Below are 19,563 nucleotides of genomic sequence, written 5' to 3'. Positions count from 1 at the left end.
GCAACGTCTTTTTCATGGATGCCCTTGCTTATTTCACCAAGACAATGCCAAACCACATTCTGCACGTGTTACAACAGCATGGCTTTGTAGTAAAAGAGTGCGGGTACTAGACCGGCCTGCCTGCAGTTAATGATTATTTGCTAAAAACAATAAAGTTTATCAGTTTGAACAGTGAATATCTTGTCTTTGTAGTGTATTCAATGAAATATAGGTTGAACATGATTTGCAAATCATTGTATTCTGTTTTTATTTATGTTGAACACAATGTCCAAGGTGGCACGGTGGATGACTGGTTAGAGCGTCAGCCTCACAGTTCTGAGGTGTGGGGTTCAATCCCCGTCCCCGCCTGTGTGGAGTTTGCATGTTCTCCCCGTGCCCGCGTGGGTTTTCTCCGGGCACTCTGGTTTCCTCCCACATCCGAAAAAAATGCATGGTAGGTTAATTGAAAACTTTAAATTGCCCGTAGGTGTGAATGTGAGTGCGAAGCATCCACGCTACTTCTTGGTAGGTCACTATAAGCAACATTTACATTGACATTTACAGTAAATTTTCATTTAATTAAATGATGTTTTAGAATTTTGTGTGAATTCATATTGTTGGTTTTGTTCTTTGAACCCTGATTTTGTGTACAAATGGTGCCTGGTTCATTTTGTGCACAGATAAAATATATACCCATTTTGAATTTAAAACAAACCAAATTTTTTTTTAAGTTTTTTTTTTAACCTGTCCTGTTCAGCTCTATGGCCTTGCAGAATGGTGGATCTGTATGCCTTTTGTGCTCGAACAGTTTTGCTGAGCAACAGGGGAGCTTGAAATACTCCCTCTGCTTATTTTTAATTTGTTTTAATTATTCTGATATCCCGTAACCGTCACCCCCACCCAGGCCAACCAGCTCCCCAAAGGATGTGCGAATGTACTGTATGTGGTGCATTAAAAATCAGCGAGGGAAAAACATGGTGGACCAGAGAGCAGGCCGGAGTGCTGGGACACCTGGCCGAGTGTCCTCCCCAGCCTGACACTACTCTCCCCCCACAGATGGGTGTATGATGCATTAAAACTGGAGGACCGGCAGGGCAGAAAAGGGGGGTAACCAGACCAGAAACCAGCACAGATGTGCCACTACCCGGCCCGGCGTCCGCCCAATTATGCCTCGTGCCAGGCCTCAAGGGCCGCTGAATGAGATGTGAATGTGTCCAATAGGCAAAGTTTGTACAGTGTGAGTATTAAAATGTGCAGTGTGTTTGAAGTAAAAGGCGAAACTCCTGCGGGTCCGGCCCGGCTCAACCGGCTGGAAGACCACAGAGAAAAGTGGGGCAGCCCCTCCCACCCAACAGCTCATCCACCCCCTAAACCGACCATCGCCCAGCGACCAGAACAGAACCCTGAAGGCAGGCACGTCAAAGGCAAGAAGCGATGACACCCTAGCATAAGCCCCAAGTCAGCCAAGGGACCCCTCACAGCCCGAGGGAGAGAGGGGCGACAAACACAGCGGAGCGCCCCGGATGTGAGGGAAGAGGAGGACACAGGCCCGGGCGCAGCAGCACGTCCCCCTACCCCCCACCCGGAGACTGGGATGAGACCCCCGGAGTGAGGCCAGCGGGCACCTCCCCGGCACCCAGGGGAGAGCAGCCCTCCATAATCCCCCAGAGGCCCACATCACAGATCCAGAAGGATAGGGGTTAAAGTGCATGCAAGTGACCATAGGGCGTGCACAGGGGTCCAAAATGAGAAGATATGATTTGGTCGCATTACATTGCATTTACATTACACATTACATTTCTGTATGACATTCTTTCAAACAAAATTAAGCTTCAAGGTTCACCGTTTTAATTGAAGGTGACCATTTGCTTATTACATGTGGCAGAGATATAAACTCAAAACTCAACCACGAACTCCCTAAATACAAGCATCACATTGACTGTCCTACCAGGGAAAATAACATTTTGGACCACTGCTATACTACGCTAAACAACACATACCGTGCCAAACCTCGTGCAGCACTGGGCTCGTCTGATCACTGCTTAATTCACTTTATACCGACATACAGGCAAGAACTTAAATGCGCGAAGCCTACAGTGAAAACAGTGAAAAAGTGGACCAATGAAGCAAAGATGGAACTTCAAAGCTGTTTAGAATGCACAGACTGGAGTGTCTTTGAAAATTCAGCTGGCATCCTGGATGAATATACGGACACTGTCACATCCTATATCAGTTTCTGTGAAAAGGTTTGTCTACCAACAAAGTCATTTCGCACATTCAATAACAACAAGCCGTGGTTCACTGCCAAACTTAAGCAGCTTCGCCAAGGAGGACGCTTATCAAAGCGGGGACAGGGCCCTGTATAGTGGAGCTAGAAACCAGCTGACTCAAGAAATTAACATTGCAAAGAGGAACTGTGCAGCAAAGTTGGAAAAACAGTCTGACTGATAAACTGATATTTTCTAGTGTTGTACACTCTATGACAAGATTTTGCAATTGGTTAATGTTAATAGCTTGTTTATCTTTCCAGTTTAACAATGTTGTATTTTTAGTGATTGCTAGAATTACAAGTATTGGTTGAGGATGTTTATTTGGAAGATCTATACCTTTGAAATCACCCATCAGACAAAGATTAGGAGAAATCTGAATCCTCCAGTTCAAAATTGAGGAGATTTTCTGTGTAACTAGTGACCAGAGGCGCTGTACGGGTGAACAATGTCAAAGAGCATGAAAATAAGTGTCTGGAGCCTTTTCAGTACAATGACTGCATAAGTTTGATTTTGAATTGCCCATTTGTTCCCATCTGATTCTGATTCTGATTCTGATTTTATGCATACTACAGTGTATTGCGCAACGCGTGATCTATGGAGTACTTTGAACTGAATTATCTGTAAATTACTGTTTTTCTCCAGATTTGTGCCCAGTACTCATTGTCAGTATACACTGAGAGGTCTTTTCCCCATTTTGCGATTGGTACTTGCGATTGAATTAGTACTTGAGATTAATTTATGTACTTTTGAAATGAGTTTTTTTTTTGTTTTTTGGGAGTAGTTCTACTATTTTCTGAGCAAAACGTATTCACGTGTGTTGAGAATCTTTTTAGAATTGTTCTTAATTGGAGGAAGTTACCACCTCTAATTTGAAATTCTTGGAATACACTTTCATGTGACATGAATGCCTTATTTTTGAATAAGTGATATAGGCGATCAATTCCACTTTGTTCCCATGTGCTGAAGTAAATGGTATTTTGTGAATCTCAAAATCGGGATTGTGCCAGATTGGGGAGAAATTATATAGTGCTGACTGAGATTGTGTGCTTTCTAGACCTTTCCACCAAGCTGATAAAGTGGCAGCAATAATCGGATTCTTAAAACAAGTGTGGCGTTTTAGACTTGTGCTGATAATGGGAGGTCTGAAAGTTTGGTGCTATTGCAGTCTGTTCAAGTTCCAGCTAAGATTGTTGTTCAACATTTGGATGTAACCATTTAATGAGGGCGACACGTTGGCCGACTGGTTTGCACATCTGCCTCACAGTTCTGAGGACTGGGGTTCAAAACCCGGCCCCGTCTGTGTGCAGTTTGCATGTTCTCCCCGTGCCTGCGTGGGTTTTTTCCGGGTACTCCAGTTTCCTCCCACATCCCAAAAACATGCGTGTTAGGTTGACTGAAGACTCTAAATTGCCCGTAGGTGTGAATGTGAGTGCGAATCGGTGTTCGTTTGTGTGCCCTGCGATTTGATAGGCTGGCGACCAGTTCAGAGTGTACCCCACCTCTTGCCCGAAGATAGCTGGGATAGGCTCCAGCACACCCGCGACCCTAGTGAAGAGTAGTACGGAAAATGAATAATTTCAATACCACATGCATACATCATCTAGTGAGGACAAGCGGTACAGAAAATGGATGGATGGCATTTAATGAGGTACTGTATTTGACTAGCTAAGTAATAGTGTTTGAAGTTGGGTGTGTCAAGTCCCCCTTCTGTTCTACCTTTCTGAAGGGTAGCATTTTTACTGTAGCTATACGCCCTAAAAGTGAGATATAGAGGCTGTGACAATGTTTTAAATCATCACAATTTTTTTCCAGTAAAGGTATATCATTTAGATTATTTAACTCTGTAGGTTTTGCTGAGATATTTATGCCTCGATATTTGATATTCCCTGTCGGAATAGGAAAGTTTGGATTTTGGTCCGTAGTTGTTATAGGGAGTCTTACTGATTTTGACCAATTGATAGCATATTCTGATATTTGCGAAAATGTCTTAATGAGGTTAAAAACTGCTTGAAGTGATGCCTTGGGTTCTTGTAAATAAAGAAGGATATCATTCGCGTTCTGACACAGGAGTACAGATACCTTTGATATTAGTGTTCTGCCGTATCCCTATTTTTTTTCCAAATTGAGAAGGGTTCCGTGAATGTGCATATGAAACTAGTGGGGTTCAGAGTACCTCCAACAAGGTTAAGAACCACTACTTTACAGTGAACCGATACCAGTTAAGATGGACACGAAGAATTTGTTAATGCTGTTTACGAAATTATGACACACATATAGAAAACATATGCTTTATATCACACACACACACACATTTCTGTATATAGTACAATATATACTTTTTGTGACATTTTTGTTTGGTGGTGTGCAGTAATATATTTTTGTGAAATATATATATAGATATATATTTTTTAAAGGAATAAGTCAATGTATTCATGTGTCATATATTCTAGGATAAAATACTGAAGACTTTATTGATTTGTGATACATTTATATTAAATACAGTAATGATTACACGTTTCATATGCTGTATTGTGTCAGATTCTGAGTCTCAGTCACTGTCTTGACAAACATTTTCGTTTCAACAAGATGTCAAATGAGAAATCAGGCAACTGAAATTTGTTTTCCGCCATCAAGAATATGATACAGTAAAGGAAGTACAACCCAATTCCAATGAAGTTGGTACGTTGTGTTGGATCTGCAGAGAAGAATGGGAGAAAATGCCCCAAAACAAGTGTGGCAAGCTCGTAGAGACATACCCAAGAAGACTTGAGGCTGTGATTGCTGCCAAAGGTGCTTCACCAAATATTAAGCCAAGGGTGTAAATACTTATGTACAACCCCAATTCCAATGAAGTTGGGACGTTGTGTTAAACAAAAATAAAAACAGAATACAATGATTTGAAAATCATGTTCAACCTATATTTAATTTAATACACTACAAAGACATTTAATGTTCAAACTGATAAACTTTGTTTTTAGCAATTAATCATTAACTTTGAATTTTATGGCTGCAACACGTTCCAAAAAAGCTGGGACAGGTGCCAAAAAAGACTGAGAAAGTTGAGGAATGCTCATCAAACACCTGTTTGGAACATCCCACAGGTGAACAGGCTAATTGGGAACAGGTGGGTGCCATGATTGATATAAAAGAAGCTTCCCTGAATTGCTCAGTCATTCACAAGCAAAGATGGGGCGAGGTTGACCTCTTTGTGAACAAGTGCGTGAGAAAATAGTCGAACAGTTTAAGGACAATGTTCCTCAACGTACAATTGCACGGAATTTAGGGATTTCATCATCTACGGTCCATAATATCATCAAAAGGTTCCAAGAATCTGGAGAAATCACTGCACGTAAGCGGCAAGGCAATGCCCGTGACCTTCGATCCCTCAGGCGGCACTGCATCAAAAACCGACATCAATGTGAAGGATATCACCACATGGGCTCAGGAATACTTCAGAAAACTAATGTCAGTAAATACAGTTCGGCGCTACATCCGTAAGTGCAACTTGAAACTCTACTATGCAAAGCAAAAGCCATTTATCAACAACACCCAGAAACGCTGTCGGCTTCTCTGGGCCCGAGCTCATCTAAGATGGACTGATGCAGAGTGGAAAAGTGTTCTGTGGTCCGACGAGTCCACATTTCAAATTGTTTTTGGAAATTGTGGATGTCGTGTCCTCCGGGCCAAAGAGGAAAATAAACATCCGGACTGTTATGGACGCAATGTTCAAAAGCCAGCATTTGTGATGGTATGGGGCTGTGTTAGTGCCAATGGCATGAGTAACTTACACATCTGGCATGAGTAACTTACACATCTGTGAAGGCACCATTAATGCTGAAAGGTACATACAGGTTTTGGAGAAGCATATGCTGCCATCCAAGCAACGTCTTTTTCATGGACACCCCTGCTTATTTCACCAAGACAATGCCAAACCACATTCTGCACGTGTTACAACAGCATGGCTTTGTAGTAAAAGAGTGTGGGTACTAGACTGCCCTGCCTGCAGTCCAGACCTGTCTCCCATTGAAAATGTGTGGCGCATTATGAAGCGTAAAATATGACAACGGAGACCCCAGACTGTTGAACAGCTGAAGCTGTACATCAAGCAAGAATGGGAAAGAATTCCACCTACAAAGCTTCAACAATTAGTTCCCAAACGTTAGTTCTCTCAGTTCCCAAAATGTTTATTGAATGTTGTTAAAAGAAAAGGTGATGTAACAGTGGTAAACATGACCCTGTCCCAGCTTTTTTGGAACGTGTTGCAGCCAAAACATTCAAAGTTAATGATTATTTGCTAAAAACAATAAAGTTTATCAGTTTGAACATTAAATATCTTGTCTTTGTAGTGTATTCAATTAAATATAGGTTGAACATGATTTGCAAATCATTGTATTCTGTTTTTATTTATGTTTAACACAACGTCCCAACTTCATTGGAATTGGGGTTGTATAATGCAACACTGTTTAATACATCACAGCATATTTTAGCAGCCTACATGTATAATACAAAAATACAGTGGACCCCGCATAGTTGCTGTTGAGCACCCAGATATTCACCTATTCGATGATTTTTTTTTGTGTGTAATTTTTCCATTTGTTTTTCATTTTTCATGTTGTTTTTTTATTTACTACTTATTAGTGCTTAGTCCTTACCTATTCAAGAAATTTGGGGGTTTAAAAAAAAATTTGTTTCATTGCAATTTTAATACCGGTCATGGAGCCAATTTTTTCAGTTTGCGGTCTGGCCTGGTCCCTATCCCCTGCTAATGGATGGGAGGGGGGCTGTGGGGGGGTGGGTGGTTAGGGGGACACTGTATATAATCAATTCACTTCCACTTACAGTAGTTAATGTACACAGTATCTACGCTCACCTTGGGTTTTATAAGTCACTACCGTAACATGGAAAAAAGCGACCTCTCACAACAATTACAGAACACTTAAAAATAGTTACCACACAAACTTGACAAAGACATTGTTACTTACTGTGTGTTCTCATGTGATTATTCAAAGAAGAATGATAACTAAAGCTTGTGTGGCAGATTGAGCAGGTAAAAGGCTTTTCTCCTGTGTGTGATCTTGAGTGTGTTATCAGATTTGTCCTTTGAGTAAATCTTTTGCCACATTCTGAGCAGGCAAAAGGTTTCTCTCCTGTATGCGTTCTCATGTGCTGAACCAAACCAGACTGAACTCGGAAAGTAGCGTTGCAGACAGTGCAGGAAAATGGCTTCTCTCCGGTGTGTGTTCTTGAGTGTGTTCTCAAATTTCCCTTTCTTGAGAATCTTTGGCCACATACTGAGCAGGCAAAAGGTTTCTCACCTGTGTGTGTTTGGGTGTGTGTTATCATGGATTCCTTTCGGGAGAATCTTCTGTCACAAATTGGACAAGAATAAGGTTTTTCCCCAGTGTGTGTTCTCATGTGTTTAACCAACAGTGCACGCACTCGGAAACCTGTGTTACAAACTGAGCAGGGAAATGGTTTTTCTCCAGTGTGCGTTCTTGTGTGTGCGATCAAAGTTGTCATTTCAGATAATCCCTTACCACAAAATGAGCACACAAACGGTTTCTCTCCTGTGTGAATCCTCATGTGCCTTTTCAGATTTCTCTTGTTGACAAATGTTTTGTCACATTCAGAACATGTCAAGCGTGTTTTGTCAGTGCGACATTTCACCTCACTTTGAGCGTGTTCATCATCAGTCTCAGGAGAGTGTGATATCGTGTCATCATGATCTGATAGTGGTTTTATTGGGCTGTCTGCTTGGGATCTTCTCTTCTCACGTTGAACGTGATGATGCTGTGAGGAATGAGGCTCGTCTTCATTGTCTTCACTCTTCACAATCACACGAATCACCGGGAAGTCCATTCCTGGAAACTGCAATCCCCCTTGACTAATGCTGTGTTCATCCGCCTCCTCTTTAATGTGGTATGTTTCCAGCTCCTCAGGCTCAGGGGGAAGCTTGATTTTACTGGAACTTTCTGCAGGTCTGATCCCACCGAGGTCCTCCATTGTTGGGGTTTTGACGGTGAGATGTTAAACTGGAATGATTAGAAAAACAATGTATCATTCAAATTTGAAAATTAGGATAAATCAAGATAAGACTACTAATCCCACAGCAGGGAATTTCAGTAGTTAAAGCAGCAAAAGACCAGTGCAAGAGATTTAAAGGGCATGCACAATAATGAAAAAGGGAAATAAATGCTATTTACAAAATGTTTCTAAAGCATCAAGTCAAAACAACAACACTGAGCGATTATCTAGTTGTGTAAAGTGTGTTAAGAGTCATTTTTTCTCCCCAATCTGTTCAGAAAATGGTTAGGCCACCAATCATAAATGTCGAATCTGTTCAATATTTATGCTCGCAAATCCTTGTATCATTAACTCCAATAACATTATTATTGCTAATACTGTACAATTCAAACAGTACACATTGTTTCCTAATCCTACAGTATCTCTGTCTACTGTCCCTCTCCTCTGTTGCCCAATGTCAACCCAAACGGTCAAAGCGGATGGCTGCCACACATTGAGTCTGGGGTCTGGAGTTTTTCCTTGCCTTCGAGTGCTTGCTCATGTGGGGTTCAGTTGGTCTCTTAATCTGTGAGGAGCATACTTCTGTATCTGCTCCACAGATAAAGTACCTTGACATCTTCCATTGTTAATTGGCGCTCCAGGTATATGACTGAAATTGAATTAATAGAATAAAAATAAATTATGTGTGTGGGCGACACTGAGTTGGACCGAGCCACAGACGTGATGTGCAACGGAACAAGAGCTAATCTAGAAGCTGACAGAAGCTGGTGCTCCTGCTGGACACAAATAAACTGTGTTGCATCCATCCATCCATCCATCCATTTTCTGAGCCGCTTCTCCTCACTAGGGTCGCGGGCAGGCTTGGAGCCTATCCCAGCTGTCATCGGGCAGGAGGCGAGGTACACCCTGAACTGGTTGCCAGCCAATCGCAGGGCACATACAAACAAACAACCTTCCGCACTCACATTCACACCTACGGGCAATTTAGAGTCTCCAATCAATGCATGTTTTTGGGATGTGGGAGGAAACTGGATTGCCCGGAGAAAACCCACGCAGGCACGGGGAGAACATGCAAACTCCACACAGGCGGGGCCGGGGATTGAACCCGTGTCCTCAGAACTGTGAGGCTGACGCTCTAACCAGTCGCCCGCCGTGCCGCCGCGTTCCAAATTATTATGCAAATTATATTTATCTGATTTTATTAAATAGTTGATACAAAAGACAGCCAGCATAGTTTTCAAGCCGTCAACCTTCAGAATATAATTCAAATGTTTCGGATCAAACCTCCCAACGATAACAGTTTTTTATATATAAAAACTTAAAAGGCACTGTTAAGTGGCCAGCCTCTCCAGCCTGTCCTGGATCGTCCCCGGGATCTCCTCCCGGTGGGACGTGCCCAGAACACCTCACCAGGGAAGCGTCCGGGAGGCATCCTAATCAGATGCCCCAGCCACCTCATCTGGCTCGTCTCAATGTGGAGGAGCAGCGGCTCTACTCTGAGCCCCTCCCGGATGAACGAGCTTCTCACCCTATCTCTAAGGGAGAGCCCGGACACCCTGCGGAGGAAACTCATTTCGGCCGCTTATATTTTGTTCTTTCGGTCACTCATCCCAGCCGCTTCACACTCTGCTGCGAACCGCTCCAGTGAGAGTTGGAGATCACGGCTTGATGAAGCCAACAGAAACACATCACCTGCAAAAAGCAGAGATGCAATACTGAGGCCACCAAACCGGACCCCCTCTACGCCACGGCTGCGCCCAGAAACTCTGTCCATAAAAGTTAGGAACAGAATTGATGACAAAGGGCAGCCTTAGCGGAGTCCAACTCTCACCAGAAACTAGTCCGACTTACTGCCGGCAATGCGGACCAAACTCTGACACCGGTCGTACAGGGACCGAACAGCCCGTATCAGGGGGTTCGGTACCCCATACTCCCGAAGTACTCCCCACAGGACTCTCCAAGGGACACGGTCGAATGCCTTCTCCAAGCCCACAAAACACATGTAGACTGGTTGGGGAAACTCCCATGCACCCTCAAGGACCCTGCCGATGGTATAGAGCTGTTCCCCTGTTCTACGGCCATGACGAAAACCACTTCCCGATGGACTCTCCACTCCAGGACCCTCAAATAGACCTTACCGGGGAGGCTGAGGAGTGTGATCCCGCTGTAGTTGGAACACACCCTCCGGTCCCCCTTTTTAAGAAGGGGGACCACCACCCCAGTCTGCCAATCCAGAGGCACTGTCCCCGATGTCCACGCGAAGTTGCAGAGGCGTGTCAACCAGGACAGCCCCACAACATCCAGAGCCTTTAGGAACTCCGGGCGTATCTCATCCACCCCCGGGGCCTTGCCATCAAGGAGCTTTTTAATCACCTAGGTGACCTCAACCCCAGAGATAGGAGAGCCAGCCTCAGAGACCCCAGACTCTGCTTCCTCATGGGAAGGCGTGTCGGTGGAATTGAGGAGGTCTTCGAAGTGTTCTCCCCACCGACTCACAACGTTCTGAGTCGAGGTCAGCAGCGCCCCATCCCCACTATACACAGTGTTGATGGTGCACTGCTTCTCCCTCCTGAGACGCCGGCTGGTGGACCAGAATTTCCTCGAAGCCGTCCAGAAGTCTTTCTTCATGGCCTCACCGAACTCCTCCCATGCTCAAGTTTTTGCTTCAGCGACCACCAAAGCTGCATTGCGCTTGCCCAGCCGGTACCCATCAGCTGCCTCAGGAGTCCTGTAGGCCAAAAAGGCCCGATAGGACTCCTCCTTCAGCTTGACGGCATCCCTCACCGTTGGTGTCCACCAATGGGTTCGAGGATTGCCGCCACCAGGCACCGACCACCTTAAGGCCACAGCTCCAGTTGGCCGCCTCAGCAATGGAGGCGCGGAACATGGTCCATTCGGACTCGATGTCGCCCGCTTCCCCCGGAACATGAGCAAAATTCTGTTGGAGGTGGGAGTTGAAACTCCTTCTGACAGGGGATTCTGCCAGATGTTCCCAGCAGACCCTCGCAATACGTTTGGGCCTGCCACGTCAGACCGGCATCTTCCCCCACCATCAGAGCCAACTCACCACCAGGTGGTGATCAGTTGACAGCTCTCTTCACCCGAGTGTCCAAGACATGCGGCCGCAAGTCTGATGAGGACTGAGGCTATTCCCACAAAGTCGATCATCGAACTACGACCTAGGGTGTCCTGGCGCCAAGTGCACTCTTATGCTTGAATATGGTGTTCATTATGGACAATCCATTGAAGTCGCCCAGCAGAACGATGGAGTCCCCAGCGGGAGCACTCTCCAGCACCTCCTCTAAGGACTCCAAAAGGGTGGGTACTTTGAACAGACAACTTAGCTCCAAGGATCATTGGGACACAAAAAACCTCTCCACCACGATAAGGTGACGGCGGAGGAAGCCTAATTTGATACACACTTCTGAAATAAGAAATTTGCTCAAAATATATTGGCGTAAATTATCTCATTGTCATTCCATAGGCGTAAATTATCTCATTGTCATTCCATAGCCTGTCTCCACAAATGCTATGGTTTGGTCACATGCACAAAATTGACTGTTGACCAACTATTTATTTTTGTTTGCTTGGTTGTTTTTGTTCCCATTTTCTTCATTTCCAGAGTTACACCAATGCAGGTGTGATTGCCCGAGGGCACCACTTGGTGAACCTTAGAGTACTATTTCTTCTACTACTACTGCTGCTGCTGCTGCAACTACTATTGGTGGCATGTTGGGGAGTAACAAAGTACAAATACTTTGTTGAAGTACTTCAGCAGATTCTTTAGGAATCTGTACTTTACATGTACTGTATTTATTTTTAGGACAACTTTTTCTTTTACTTCCTACATTTGAAAACATTTGCTTTCTACTTCCTTACTTTGTCAAAATAGGCTTGTGGCTTTTGTTAATGTCTGCGGATGACGACGCGACATAAAAAAAAGATGTACACAAAAACAGGTTAAGTCAAAAGTAGTTGAGCTCTTGATTGATCTTGAGGACTTATAACGCGGAGAAAAAACAGACAGCAGCGAAATGGAGGAATTTTGAACCAGTGAGCATGAATGAAAATTATTAAACTATTAAATAATTTGATGTTGTCAGCTAAAAGAAAATATTTTTGGGTCAATGCGTGGTCTAGCAACCTACAAAACACGAGACTCTGCTGTTCAAAATATCTCCATCTAATCTGACAAAGCACGTACAAATAAGGTGCATTTTTTTCATTTTTTGTAATGTTGTCAGACTATCTTGCAGCACAGCTGTGTGCAGTGATTTGTATTAATTTATTTGTTTTTACTTATTAGTATGAGCACTATACAAGTTATTAAAGGAGGGAAACTAACTTGTGTGGAGAGAAGTTTTTATCCCCACTGTGCCAAGTTATCCTATTTACCTTTGTACTTTGTAGTCCAGGCGCGTACATGCCCTGTGGCACCGTGCTACCTCTGACAGTTCAGTCTTGATACTACAACAGACATAGTAGGAACATGAAAAGTCATTGCCATCTTTGTTGAATTTTTTAAAAAAAAACATGGAACGAGCACTTCAATCACTTCGGAGTTCTCCATAATAAATACAGTAACATCCATAAATATTGGAACGTCGAGACAGTTTTTATTTTTTTGGGCTCTAAACACCACCACAATGGATTTAAAATTAAAAGAACAAGATGTGCTTTACCTGCAGACTTTTTTTCAGAATTTGAGGTTTTTTACATGCAAATCAATTGTGTCAATGTCCCAATATTTATGGTCCTGACTGTATATTCAGGAAGAAAAAAAATGGACTGCCCACACTGCTCTTCTGGCGAATTCCATTTCATTTGCGTTATTTGAGTGGAGTTTGTAGGGCAGGTGACGCCGTTTGAAACATCCTGGTTAATATGACTTGGAGCCCCCTCTGAATTTTGGCCTGTACCATCTTGTTGGCCGATATTTTTAACTGAAACTTGTCAGCCAATCAGAAAAGGGTGAAGATGAAATTAAAAAGTCTATGTAATATGTTGAGAAATAATTAAGTTATATAGTTGTATTTAAATTTGAAGGTGTTGTTGACCTAATTTTCTCCAGGTGATATCACACATAAACGAGCCCCAAAAAGGCAATGTATTTCCGACACAAATAAAAAACTCAATTTCTCTGGAATCCATCATCTGATTTTCAACATTGTTGGTGCGATGTACTCAGGTTGAATCCGAATCAGAATCAGAAGTTTGGCAGACTGTCATTTTGGGGAAATCTTGTGACGTTGCTAATTATGTGTGTAGTGTGCCGTGTAGCTCATCTCCAGTAAACCACAGTGACACATTTGTAATAGCTGTGAAATGGGCATTAGTTGCTCGTCATGTGTGGGGTCTCTCACATTTAAAAAATTATGATAAAGTAGAGCTATGTTAACATGTAAATTAGATACGTGGACAAACCTGCTCTGCGTAATAATACTTGCGTCTTCTGGAAACTATCGTCCAGTGGTTGACATTTTCGCACGTTGTTTTTGTTCGAGAAAGTTCCTCGATGTGTTTTGCTGGCTTCCTTCCCCGTCTCTTTGTTCGCAACCAGCTAGCAAGCTAAGCTAGCTTGAAACTCGTCAAACCGCACGGCGAGTTTATCCGAAACGAGAGGAAGTAGTGATGTTCAACAATTATATGGAATACAATGGTCGGGTTAGAGAGCAAACAGCGCCGTAATGTACGCAATAAAGCGATTTGATAACAACATTAAATCGTCTTTGTTGTTGGATGTGTAGCCAACCAGCTAACCATCTACGGCTAGTCCACTTGGACAGAATACATTGTACTGCCAACAAAGATTCCTTCGAGAAATAGAGGAAATAATGAAAAAGGACAGCGAACAGTAAAAAGGTGATCAAACAAAAAAACTAAATCAGACGACTTAAGACATTTTTCGAAACATGAGTTATAAATTGCAATCACCGCTTTTTGATTGCGACATGGGAAACACGTGCAAAGCACAAAGCTCTTTAGTGTATGAAGTTTGAAAAAGACGCCTAATGAGGTCAGCACAAATTCCAAGCAGAATCTAAGGATTGGCTTTGTTTCGAGCATTAAAGCAGCTAGCAAGCCAGAAAACATGCTGAAGGTGGATCTGTATTAGGGCTCTGAGTGACACTGCTTTTTTTTTCACACAAGCGAGAACAGTGAGTGATAAAAGACGAGAAAATATGACACTTATCACACAGTGCATTAAAATGTGTGTGTGTGCCTGTGGTATTGAAATGATTATTCATTCATTCATTTTCTGTACAGCTTCTCCTTACAAGGGTCGAGTTCTTGCTGGAGCCTGTCTTAGCTATCTTCGGCTGAGAGGCAGGGTACACCCTGAACTGGTCGCCAGCCAATCGCAGGGCATGTTCGGAATTAACTAATCACATTCAAACTCATTTTAAATGGGAAATAGTACACACCTGCCAACATTTAAAGTGCCTCTGATTAACCCCAAATGAAGTAGTGATAGACCCATTATGGGTCGGGCTGATTTTTTTTTTTTTAATCCTCGGTTATTTTGGCTCTGATGCAGCCTCAGAGCCTCTCTGTCTGTGACTTCTCTCTCCAGCATTGTCCCGCCCACACCACCACTCGATTGGTTACCCGTGCAGTGGGGTAACAGCCTATCAGTACAGAGTAAATATGGAGAGAGATATGTCTCAAAATTATTTGCACGTGAGTTTTTCAAATCCACAAATATATCCGCGATTCATACGTGTTTTTCAAATCCACAAATATGTCCGCGATTCAAACGAGTGCTTTTCAAATCCACAAATATATCCGCGATTTAATCGTGTTTTTCAAATCCACAAATATATCTGCGAATATATCCATGATTTGCATGTGTTTTTTAATGTTGTGTGTGCATTTATCATGACTTATCATTTGTAAATATGCAATTTCGATTGTGAATTGTTGGAGGTGTGTTTGTGGATCACCGGGCACGGACATTTATATTTTAGACAAACGTAATGCAGTTTCTAGTTGAAAAAAAATCATAGGTGTGAGGTCCTCCATCCATCCGCAAGGCAGCAGTGTCTCCGTTGATGACTTGACTGCAAGTCATTTTAAAAGGAATACAACAGTCTATGGTCCGACCCTGCTGAAATCCCATTGACCATGGCTGAGCAAGGTGGAAAATATATATATATATAGAGAGAGAGAGAGAGAGACAGACATACACAGTGGGTACGGAAAGTATTCAGACTCCCTTAAATGTTTCACTCTTGAATGTTATATCGCAGCCATTTTTTTCCTCATTAATGTACACACAGCACCCCAGATTTGACAGGAAAAAACGGAATTGTTGAAATTTTTACAGTTTTATTAAAAAAGAAAAATTGAAATATCCCACAGATCCTCTCCAGTTCTGTCAGGTTGGATGGTGAACATTGGTGGGCAGCCATTTTCAGGCCTTTCCAGAGATGCTCAATTGGGTTTAAGTCAGGGCTCTGGCTGGCCATTCAAAAACAGTCACCGAGTTGTTCTGAAGCCATTGCTTCAGTATTTTAGCTGTGTGCTTATGGTCATTGTCTTTTTTGAAGGTGACCCTTCGGCCCAGTCTGAGGTTCTGAGCACTCTGGAGAAGGTTTTCGCGGATATATTTGTGAATTTCAAACATGTGTCAATCGCGGATATATTTGTGGATTTTAAAAATCTGTCCAAATAATTTGTGGATTTGAAACAGTTTGAACATTAAATATCTTGTCTTTGTAGTGTATTCAATTAAATATAGGTTGACCATGATTTGCAAATCATTGTATTCAGTTTTTATTTATGTTTAACACAACGTCCCAACTTCATTGGAGTTGTTTCATGTTTACATTTTCAATAAATTTGGACAACTGTCTCAAAATATGTTTACTTTGTCATTGTGGGATATTTAATGTAGATGTTTTTTAAATATACTTAAATCAGCTTTAGAAAAAAAACACACAAAAAATCTAGCATCTAGAGGTTATGAAAAAGCTGTACACTTTCATTCCAATATTAAAGGGGTACAATGACTGCATATATGTACAGTTGTGCTCATAAGTATATACCCAGGCAGAATTTTCTGAACAACAACCATCATTAATTTATTTATGGTTATGTTTGATGATAATGCTTTTCTGAAATGCTTGACACTTTAATTTGAATCATATTAAAATAAAACTAAACGTGTTTCGCCTGGCCCTTCAGGTTTACTTTAAAGAATTGTACCCATCTTACAAATTCTGCCCAGGAAATCAAACATATGAGCACAACTGTGTGTTTTCTCATTTACTAAATAAAAGTAGGGCTGCGAATTTCAAAATAAGACCAAGTAAATAAAAAGAAAGTATTACATGTTCAAATAAAGTGCTTAACTTCAGAATAATTATTTGAAAAAAACTAACAAAATACAGATAATACTTCATGATTTGATCATATGGGTAGAAGCAAAATCATGCATTGTAAAAATGCATTATACATAGGTAGAAGGATTTTCCAGAATTTTGAGGTCAACTTTGGGGGTGCGTATTATACATGGCTGTGCATTATACATGAGAAATTACGGTAATCCAAAATGCAATAGAACGAGGCTTTTTTCAAGTGTAAGGAGTAGAAAGTACCAATTTTTTTTAGATAATGTACAGAGTAGAGGTAAAGAGTAGGTTGAAAAATAACGACACACAAAAAATTTATACCTAGCGAAGTATTTGTACTTCGTTACCTAACACCTCTGCTGTATAGTGATTAGTCAGTAGGGAATGGGTGAGAATTATTCCAAACACAGCCTATGACATTTTAAATCACACACACTTCAGCAGCAACACTCTAGCCAGTATGCGTTCTCATGTGTTTCCTCAATGCAGAACGATCGCGGAAGCGGGTGTCGCACCTTGTGCAAGAAAATGGCTTTTCTTCCGTGTGTCTTCTGATGTGATTACTCAACGCTGAGCGATCGCGAAAACTGGTGTGGCAGATTGTGCAGGGAAATGGTTTCTCTCCTGTGTGCGTTCGGGTGTGCGCTACCAAATACTCATTTTGGGAGAATCTTTTGTTGCAGAATGAGCAGGTGTATGGTTTTTCTCCGCTGTGTGTTCTTGTGTGTCGCATCCAAGTTGACCTGTGAGGGAATCTTTTACCACATACCGAACAGGAAAAAGGTTTCTCACCAGTGTGTGTCCTTGTGTGTATCATTAGAGAAGCCTTTCGGGAGAATGTCTGACAGCAAACTGAGCAGGAAAAAGGTTTTTCTCCAGTGTGTGTTCTTGTGTGTCTGATCAAATGTCCCTTTATAGAGAATGTTTTACCGCAATCTGCGCACATGAAGGGTTTGTCACTTGTGTGACATCTCATATGTCTTTTGAGATTCCTCTTGCTGCCAAACGTTTTGTCACATTGAGAACATTTAAGATGTTCCATGTCTGTGTGACATATCATATCAACTTTAGAGTGTTCATCATCAGTGTCAGGAGAGTGTGACGTTGTGTCGTCACTATCTGACAGTGGCGCTAAGAGGCTGTCTGCTTTGGAACCTCCACAGAAGTATCCATCTCCTTCTTCATCCTCAGCTTCACTTTTTACAATGACATGATTCAATAGCATTTCATCCTCCTGTGGTCCTTGAAACTGGCCTATGCTGTAACCATCATCTTCCTCTTTAACTTGGGGGCACTCTGGTTCCTGCTGCTCCACCCTGGAGCTCAACTCTTGCTGCTCAGTTGAGAGAACTTCTTCACCGACATCTGCTGAACACAAGAAGACAAGCACTGACGGTTTGGAAAAGTCAAGTCTTGCTCAGTTAAGTCACACATTGTTCTGGAACCTCCAAAAATTATGAATATCCGTACTTAAGTGTACAATATGTTCGTATGTGAAAGTGTGGGTGTTAAAGCATTTCATGCACTCTGCTCCCCAAAGAAGACACGCATCACAGAAAGATACAAGTCAAAGAAATTGCACCACTGGTTAAGGATGGGCATTTGCCTACATTCCCTTGGTTGACAATGAGTTATCCTGCTACAACTCTCATCTGTTCTGCGCACTGAAGGAAGCAAACGTCTTTGTAGACGTGCTGCCCCACAGTGAATGAGAGTAGTTTGGGTTTAAAATATATCTTTTGTGACAACAGTCTTTGAACTTTTCTTACACATCTCGTGTGACATTTAAATATTTTTTGAATAGTATTTCATATCTCGCCCCCTCTAATGTACCATATTCCCACTCTCTTTAATGTCGATACGTCTCTCATAAATTAACAAACCTGCTCCGTTGCAAGCGTCCAACAGTTGACGTTGCCGCTGGTTCTCCTCCTTTGTTCGAGAAAGTTCCTCCTCGTACTCCGCTATCGTTCTTTCGAACACTACAAATATTTCTTCCACGACCGCACTTAATCGCTGGTTCAGCAACGCTCTCAGCATTTCCACTTTACACATTTTCACACGATCAGAGCTCAGCTTTAGCGACGTGTTGCTAACCTCCGCGTCTCTTTGTTCGGTGGCTTGAGAAGCACAACGAGGCCAGTTTATCTAGACAGGAATAATACATAATATAGATTTTGTTGCTTGACAAAAACGTACTGATTTGATTTCACAAGCAAACGAAAGTAGAGGGGCTGATTTAATAGGAACGCCATTTTTTGTTTGTGGCAACCTGAACTATTTGCTACGGAAACTCCGATTGTTCAAAATGCACTAAATCGACCTTGTTCATCCTACAACTCGACGCATACAGGCGTCACTTAAAGGCCTCTTTAAGGCTTCTTTATACTCGCGCCGACTGCGACCGCGCCGACGTCACTGCGGCTGTCCCACGCGTAGTTTGCCTTTATACTCGAGCGCAACCCACGCGCCCTGTTTTGAAAGTGTGCTGCAGGAGTTGATGAGGAAAATGAGAGGGAAGGGAGAGTAGAAGAGGCAAGTGTGGTGGACCAGGAAGTGGCAATTATTAGTATGGGGGGAGTTAGAAAGGCACTAAAGAGGATGAAAAAGGAAAGGCAGTTGGTCCTGATGACATTCCTGTGGCGGTATGGAAGCATCTAGGAGAGGTGGGTGTGGAGTTTTTGACCAGCTTGTTCAATAGAATTCTAGCACGTGAGAAGATGCCTGAGCAATGGAGGATAAAGTTGATGAGCCACACAATGAAGTTATGGGAAAGAGTAGTGGAGGCTTTACTCAGGACAAAAGTGAGTATTTGCGAGCAACAGTATGGTTTCATGCCTAGAAAGAGTGCCACAGATACATTATTTGCCTTGAGGATGTTGATGGAAAAGTACAGAGAACGTCAGAAGGAGCTACATTGTGTCTTTGTAGATCTC

The 19,563-nt window shown here is 42.5% G+C and overlaps 2 protein-coding genes across 4 annotated transcripts; both read right to left on the bottom strand.

Moving 5' to 3' along the window:
• Positions 1-4,602: 4,602 nt before the first annotated feature.
• LOC133399105 (gastrula zinc finger protein XlCGF8.2DB-like) lies at positions 4,603-14,840 on the bottom strand. 3 transcript variants are annotated; one of them, XM_061670233.1, is made up of 3 exons: positions 14,699-14,840; positions 12,669-12,740; positions 4,603-8,281 (listed from the first exon to the last, which is right to left on the bottom strand). In XM_061670233.1, the coding sequence occupies exon 3, from the start codon at positions 8,250-8,252 to the stop codon at positions 7,224-7,226; it is 1,029 nt and encodes a 342-aa protein (XP_061526217.1). In that variant the 5' UTR covers positions 8,253-8,281; positions 12,669-12,740; positions 14,699-14,840; the 3' UTR covers positions 4,603-7,223. The 3 variants fall into 3 exon arrangements, with proteins under 3 accessions (XP_061526217.1, XP_061526216.1, XP_061526218.1); XM_061670232.1 differs by lacking the exon at positions 14,699-14,840 and adding an exon at positions 13,698-14,220; XM_061670234.1 differs by lacking the exons at positions 12,669-12,740; positions 14,699-14,840 and adding an exon at positions 13,698-14,220.
• Positions 14,841-15,670: 830 nt separating this feature from the next.
• Positions 15,671-19,017, bottom strand: LOC133399103 (oocyte zinc finger protein XlCOF8.4-like). Its single transcript, XM_061670230.1, is given in 3 exon segments — positions 15,671-17,183; positions 17,186-17,995; positions 18,511-19,017. Coding segments are annotated over 3 exon segments (1,101 nt in total). The 5' UTR covers positions 18,683-19,017; the 3' UTR covers positions 15,671-17,064.
• Between the last annotated feature and the right edge of the window lie 546 nt (positions 19,018-19,563).

This window comes from Phycodurus eques, chromosome 2 (genome assembly GCF_024500275.1).
Source record: "Phycodurus eques isolate BA_2022a chromosome 2, UOR_Pequ_1.1, whole genome shotgun sequence".
In the NCBI taxonomy this organism is placed as follows: domain Eukaryota; kingdom Metazoa; phylum Chordata; class Actinopteri; order Syngnathiformes; family Syngnathidae; genus Phycodurus; species Phycodurus eques.
The sequence above is the reverse complement of the archived record's forward strand: the minus strand, read 5'-3'. Positions and strand labels throughout refer to the sequence as shown.

What these genes read in the sequence shown, in the direction of transcription:
- LOC133399105 (XM_061670233.1), bottom strand. Translation starts at nt 8,252, where the DNA reads ATGGAGGACCTCGGTGGGATCAGACCTGCAGAAAGTTCCAGTAAAATC.